This window comes from Mchenga conophoros, linkage group LG6 (genome assembly GCF_057382185.1).
Source record: "Mchenga conophoros isolate Kocher_MC1m ecotype Shallow Benthic linkage group LG6, M_conophoros_male_GT1.1, whole genome shotgun sequence".
Lineage (NCBI taxonomy): Eukaryota > Metazoa > Chordata > Actinopteri > Cichliformes > Cichlidae > Mchenga > Mchenga conophoros.
The window spans coordinates 19,116,179-19,123,647 of record NC_140531.1 but is presented as its reverse complement, the minus strand read 5'-3'; the positions used below and the strand labels follow the sequence as shown (position 1 = coordinate 19,123,647).

The window sequence follows — 7,469 nt, the reverse complement described above, 5'->3', positions numbered from 1 at the left end:
CCAACAGCGTTTTATAGGTTTTTTTATTTGCGCTGGTTTTTCACTTGGCAACTTTCCAGCTGCCCTGCTTGTAGCACACACAACCATACACCTCAGGTCCTGGCACATCTTTTACAGGGGAGACGTGATCAGTTGATGGAGCTCAGGTGTGTGTCAGCCTCCTCTGACACGGCACCCTGAACCCCCTTCTCCACCCCTCCCCTGCAGCTGAGCCACAAACCACACCCTGCCACAATAACATTTTTGCTTTAAATACAGTTAATAACATGCATCAAGCAGACAAATGTTTTTAAAGCCTTATTTTGGGATAAAGTCACATTTTAAGTGTCTTTCTCATATTTGATTGGTGATGTTATACATGCAACTTTTATGATGTGGTGACTGCAGAAAATAAATATGATAATTGTTCCAGTAGTGTTTGAATGCACCACATGGCCTGGGCATTTCTGTGTGGAGTTTGCATCTTCTCCCTACAACTGCCTGATGGATGGCCTAGATTTTCAGTGTTTCACATTTTTCGGCTGAAGTCATTCCACCATGAACTCAAGTGCCCTCACACAGCTCTGCATAAAACACCACAAATCACTTTCATGCAGTGTGTTTTTTTCCTCTCTTATATCTGTATTATACAATATTGGAAAAGTCTGTCAAAATGGCACTGAAAGATCAGAAGTGTCTTGAGATTATTGTGTGAATCTACAATGTAAAATACACACTTTTATAAATACTTAGCAAGAAGCTAAGGGGATAATAAAGTACAGAGAAGCAGGAACAGATCAATTAGGGGGGAGGTAATAGAAGCCTGATGAAAGGGAGGAACAAATAAATCATGACATTACAAGATGTCAGTGGTCAGACTAAAGTGGGGTCCCTCCACATCATCTAAAGAGCCATGGACCCTTTTTCCTACTGTGCTTCTACTGTCCTTGCTCACTGATTAAGTCATGAATCTTTCTGTTGAATCATTTGTTGACTCTTCCTGTCCCACGAGGGCCTTCTTGAGAGTGTTTATGAATCTTATGAGGCTCTGTGGCCCGTTTCATTGCCCAAAGACAATTATAAAACAACACAGCCTCCTTTCCACTGATGTATCCTAATAACACATAAATTAAAGGACTGTCTCTCGAGAAAACAAGAAGAGCTAGCAGCTAACCCACTCCAAGGCTAACCGTTTGCAAAAAGAAGAAAGAAAAGAAATTAAACTCTGTTTGTGCAACTACTTACATTTTTTTCCAAATTTGTAAATACTTTTTAAAGACAAACAGAAAAAAAGGGGCATTTGTTTTTTAAATAAATACCTTATTTAATTATCCAATACAACTTTGAATATACAATGCCTCATTATTCTTCTGTCTGATTTTAAGTAAGCCAATATGATTTACAAATAAAAGTTTGCCAGCAAAGAATTTAGATTGTTCCTTTCTTTTTGGTATTTCAAACAAGAGGGTGTTTTTGTGTCACATGAAAGGCTCCTCTCTTCAGCTCAAAATCCATCAATGAAAAAGTTTCTCATACTGAAGCAATGTGCGGCTCTACAGGTTTTACCTGCAGCACCTCTGCAAAGCCTTGTCCAAACCAGCAGGTAATGTCAGCCGTGTCAAGGGTGAAGAAAAAGAGTCTGTCCTTGCAGCGAGTCCTCCTGTAGACGGATCGGGGGTCTGCTGACAGGACCCCTCTGATGGCAGCGACTGCCTCCTCTGTACTGCGCAGAAACTTAAACTGGGGTCTGTGGCTTTCAGACAGTCCTGTGTGTTACACAAGTTTGTTTTTCAGTCTCTCTGCTCACATATGAATGAAGGCTTTCACATTAATTACTGATACAACAGTGCCCCCTTATGGAGACAAACATACAGTGCATCTGGAAAGTATTCACAGCGCTTCACTTGTTCCACATTGTGTCATCTTACAGGCTTATTCCAAAATGGATTAAATTCATTTCCAACTCAAAATTCTACACACAAACCACCATGATGACCAAGTGAAACAAAATGCTTGAAAAGTAAAAAACAAATATATAGCATGTACATAAGTTATCACAGCCTTTGCCATGAAACTCAAAATTAACCTCAGATTCCACTGATCATCTGTCAGATGTTTCTACAGCTTGACTGGATATGATTTAGAAAGGCACACACCTGTCCACATGCCGTAAGGTACTATAGTTGTTGGTGGATGTCAGAGCACAAACCAAGCCACAGAAAGATTTCTGCAGCATTAAAAGGTTCCAGTGAGCACAGTGAGCTCATTATGCGTAAATGGAAGAAGTGTGGAACCACCCTTCCTACAGCTGACCGCACGGCCTTCCTGGGTAATCAGAGCAGAAGGGCCTTAGTCAGGGAGGTGTCCAAGAACCTGACTGTCACTCCTACAGAGCTCCAGTGTTGCTCTGTGGAGAGAGGAGAACTTTCCAAAAGGACAGACATTTCTGCAGCATGAGACTTATATGGTGGAGTGTCCAAAGGGAAGCCAGTCTTCAAAGGCTGATGACAGCCCACATGGAGTTGCCCAAAGATGCCTAAAAGACTCTCAGACCTTGTGCACCGTCACTCTCCATTCAACCTGACAGAGCTTGTGGGGCACTGCAAAGAAGAACTGGAAGAAACTGTCCCCAAATAGTTGTACCAATCATGTAGCATCATACTCAAAAAGACCCGAAGCTGCCAAAGGTGCTTCGACAAAGTATTGAGTAAAGGCTATGAATACTTATGAACACTTTTGTTTTTTATTTTTAATAAATGTAGTTAATTTCTGAATTAATTTAATGAATTGCAAGCCAACGTTTATCCCTTTGTCATCACAGGGTATTGTGTGTACAATTTTCAGGTGAAAACTGAATTGAATCAATTTTATAATAAGTCTGTAACAAAATATGAAAACAGTGAAGCGCTGCGAATACTTTCCAGGTGCGCTGCATCTCCCATGATCTCAGTCATCTTACCTGACAGGTGTGCAGGGATGAATTCTGCCAGCTCCCTCTCCGCGTGAAGGCTGAATCGCACATCCAGACTTGCGACAGGAGGCTCTCTGATCCAGCCTGCGATCGTAGTGTAGGCTTCCTCTCCGTAGCAGGGATGGTCTACTTCCAACAAAGGTGGTTTAGTTTTAGGAGAGTCTGAACCTCGGTTCTTACTCTCAGAACTTAAGAAAACGTCTTGGTTCACAAAAGCCTTGACCTCCTCCAGCACATTACTGAGGTCTTTGGACAGAGAAAACTGAGCACTGATATGAGATGAACCTGTTGCGTTAGTATTCGTTTTTTCTTCTGGGAGGAGATTCCCCACATAATCACTCGCTGCTCCTCGATCTTCTGTGTTTAACTGCACATCTATGTCTGATCCTTCAGGGAGGTTAGTGCGGTTTCTCTTGTCGTCATTCATTTGGTCAGTGTTTGAATTACAGGGCTCTGAGTCCTCCTCATAGCTCCTCCGGGTGTCGGGGGAGTCATACTCTGGGATATAGGGTTTGATGTCCAGGACTGGGGTGCCTGCAATCATATCAATGTCTGACAGGTGTAGAGTATCACCTAGAAAATAAAGAAATGCATTCATATTTATATACAGCTAAAACATCAACAAAACTAGGTCAGAGTTTAACCAGAGTCTGCTTAAAATAGTGAGATTTAACAAGTGTAACTATTAGTACAAGTGGAAAATTACCCTGTGCTTCAGACAGGGTTCAAGCAACAAATCAGTGCAGCTCCCTCAGAGAAATAACTCAGCTCAGATCAGTACACACACACGTGTTTAGTGACACTGACCGTGTATTTTGTCGAGCTTTGCCAGTGTTAGGCCCAACGCATTCGGTCGATGAGGACTGCGTGTCGAGTACACACCGACTCTCTGCCCGTTCAGCCTGGGCGGCCTCACTTTGGCTTTGTAGCTCAGGTGGCCGTTTTTGTGGAAGAGAAAAATTATCCTGCAGAGGCCAGATGACAAAGAAAGGCAGATGATGGGAAATAGTGTTTACGTGTACATGCTTAGTTAAAATGAGTAAAAAAATATCTTGCGAGTTGGGTAACAATATTTGGTAACGTGTTGTACACAAACACACACACGAAACCTACCAAACATGGGAGTATTGCTCCAGGCCCACCAGAGCGTGCTCCGGGTTGTTGAAGACACTCGGCTGAATTCGAAGTTCTGCCCTTGAAGGGCCACAAATAGTGGGCTGCCGGGGAGTCCCGTTCTTCACAGAAAAACAGGAACTAATGTAACCAATTGGGACCGTTTGGATGTCCCCTGCAAATGATAAGAATATTAGGGTCAGGTTTTGTAACACAGACACTGTGTCTAACTTGGCCTCCAATTTATCCTTTGCACTCACTTTTATTCCACAAGTGTGTTTTGTTATTTATTTAAAAAAAAAAAAAATAATATATATATATATATATATATGATTAAATTAGTTACGGACTTGATGACAGACAATTCAAGTCTTTGGCTTTAGAGCAAAACAAATACTCTGAAGATGTCAACATGGTTTCCTTCTTTCTATTTTGGTCACATTTTAGAGGATACATGACCAACCCTGTTAGCAAAACGACACTGAAACAATGCTGACTTTTCATCTGAGTCATCATCACGGTTAAAACTTAAATTTTAAGGCTAAATTAATGTTGGAGCAAATTTAAATTCCTGATGAAACCTGACAGTGTGGTGATAATCAGTCACAGTGAAAATCAGTGCCCCCGTCTCCAAACCATTCACTCTTGCTGGTATTATTCTGCCTTTGTTCACGATTTCAGCTTTATTACAATATTAACCAATGGTGCAAAACCGATCAAGAATCACTATTCAATGCAGGGTCAGTGAAATTTAAGTTTACAGCACAGGCTTAATCACATAGTTTCAAGTATTGGTTGCTGTGTGGGAAATGATTACCCAAATACATAAGCCAATAAAAAGAAAAAGTGCCATGAGTTTCACTCATTAGCTGACTCTGCACGCTGAACATCTCTGAGCCAAAAGTGTTATTTTGGTAGGTATAATTGACGTATTGTTATAAACAGAAATTTAAAGCAAAATAAAGCCTTCCTGAGTAGTGCTCTTTGTTTTAGGGTTTATTTTTTTCTTCCTCTTTTGGTCACACTTTATAGCACAGCACATCACTAAAGGCGTAATTCTTCTGTGGTTAAATGAAACTTTTAGGTATTTTATTTGACATTACAGTGTAATTATATTTACCTACAAATACTTAAAGGTAAGCACACAAAAACAAGTGGGTAACAAGTCAGTGGTTTGGGGGGGTTTAATAGAAAACAAAGAAATATTTATAATGTAAGTAAATGTTAGAAATGCGTAAGTACAGGCTGTACAATGGAGTGGCTTAACCTTACCCAGCAAGAGTATTTTATAGCAAAGGAGACACATATTATATTGCAAGTTTGTACAGCACAAAGTAAAAAAGGACAATTAAATAATAGAAAAACCATCATGCACATCAACATGATGAATATTAAATAACAACATAAACAATAAAGATGTAAAAATTACAATGTAAAGTGGAAAAATATCGGCTAGCTACAAAATTAAAAGGTAATGACACACTAAAAATAGTTATGTCATAATTATAACTGATTACAGTATAACTTGCATCTTCTTTCCTGTAAAATACCTGGAAGTTAAGCAAGTTTTAATCACTCCACAATACAGCCTGCAACACAAAAGGTACAGCATACATATATATATATATTAAATATTTATTTATAATATAAATCACTGTTTTCCTGTAAAAACATCTCAGTCTCTTATTCTAGTGTACTACCTTTAAGTATTTGTAGGTAAATATATTTAGATTGTAATTTCAAGTAAAATACACTGAAATTCCATTTAATTGCAGGGAAATTGCGCCCTTAGTTGCGGGCTGTGTTACTTTTTTTTTGGTGGAGGGAGGGCTTAGTTTTTGTAATTACAAATGTTTGTGACGCTGGTGGTAGCTACCTCGCTCTAATCCTGCTGGCGACGGTGGTGTAGGTGCTGGAGCTTTAACTTCTTCGCTGAGTCCAATCTTCGACACAGCAGCCTGAACCGCCAGCAGCTGTTTGCGATGAGCTCTAATTGCACTGTCTAGCGTCTGCCTGTTAGACAAGATGTTGAGAATGAGCGTGTAATAATAATGGGAACCCTGAAAAATACTAAAAATAAAAAAGGCCAATGCAAAACAGCACACGGCGTTTAATTTGTTTAGTTCTTGAAATAGCAAGAAGTCTCTCGTGAGAAAAACACGTGGCGGTGCAAAACCTACATACCTCAGGTTCTTGATTTCTTTTCGCATCACAGAAACCTGCTGGTTCAGTTTATCCATGTGCTCGGAGCAGCACTCACACAGCGGACTCATCTTACTAACACAAAGACAAAAGACAGCTCTGAAACGGTGAGCTTTTAGCGGCTGTTGTTGCTCCTGAGACCGGAGAGACTTTGTCAACGCGGAAGTGCATGCTAGACTTTATTGTTGGCCAACCAAGAGTGCTGCACGCGTTAAACTGAAACAGGTCGGCTCCTCTGAATCCCCTCTGTAAGTCTGTCATTGCTGTGGGTTCGTTGGTTTGGGATTATTTTTGCTGCCGTTTCGCTTAAATTACCCGTCCATCATTTAAAAATAATGTGTAGTTACATGTGCTGCACAAAACACGCCATGATGAAGGAATGTTTTCTACCAACAGGGGGCAGCAAAGACACGTTTACAGCCTGCTTTTTAAATAAATAAATATTGGCAAACCATAGCACAAACGAAATCAATGTAATGTCGTATATACTCAGTTGTGTTGTCTTTATTGGTACATGTGCATATCCTGCATTTGTCTAGCCCTGAATGGACTAGTTGTTCAACAGGTTTGGCTGTACACAATAAAAAAAAACAACATAATGTATTGTAATTTTAGGTATTTGAAGTTAACCTCCCCTCAACACCTACAGGGGATCATTGCAGCTTAAGCACTAATGAATCTTTCGAAATCACTAACTAAAGGCTTGTACATTAATATTACACTAACATATGTACAGTCACTGATCACTTTCTTAGATATACTTGTTCAACTTGGCAGCAACTCAGTCCATTGGGCATGCAGATGTGAATAAGATGACCTGCTGAAGTTCAAACTAAGCATAAGAATTAGAAAGAAAGTTGATCTAAGAGTGACTTTTGGTGCCAGACGATTTGGTGTTTTAAAGAGAATGGTCCAAATGAGTGGTAGTTTAAACAAAACTAGCTTTATTGGTCGCATACACAATCATACAGAGTACAGGGAAATGTGTCGTGTCCGAGCTGTGGACAGGCTGGAGACATAGCCGCGCCATTCCAGGGCTTGGTGTTTGACATGGGGGGCCTAGCAAGGACCCTTACTAGACACTGGGAGGGAATCAAACTTGCGACCTCAGCTCCAAAGATGTGTGGTCTTACCACCACACTATCCAGTGTAGGATATGCCTTATTGATGGCAGAATGTCCAGAGGAGCATATAGGAAGTCAAC

General features: G+C 40.4%; 1 protein-coding gene across 2 annotated transcripts; it reads right to left on the bottom strand.

The window, feature by feature from the left end:
- Positions 1-7: 7 nt before the first annotated feature.
- Positions 8-6,636, bottom strand: trmo (tRNA methyltransferase O). Of its 2 annotated transcripts, XM_085276643.1 has the most exons (7): positions 6,248-6,636; positions 5,940-6,076; positions 4,064-4,238; positions 3,758-3,915; positions 2,939-3,523; positions 1,546-1,745; positions 8-226 (listed from the first exon to the last, which is right to left on the bottom strand). In XM_085276643.1, the coding sequence occupies exons 1-7, from the start codon at positions 6,334-6,336 to the stop codon at positions 143-145; spliced, it is 1,428 nt and encodes a 475-aa protein (XP_085132769.1). In that variant the 5' UTR covers positions 6,337-6,636; the 3' UTR covers positions 8-142. The 2 variants fall into 2 exon arrangements, with proteins under 2 accessions (XP_085132769.1, XP_085132768.1); XM_085276642.1 differs by having other exon boundaries at positions 8-1,745; positions 6,248-6,634.
- Between the last annotated feature and the right edge of the window lie 833 nt (positions 6,637-7,469).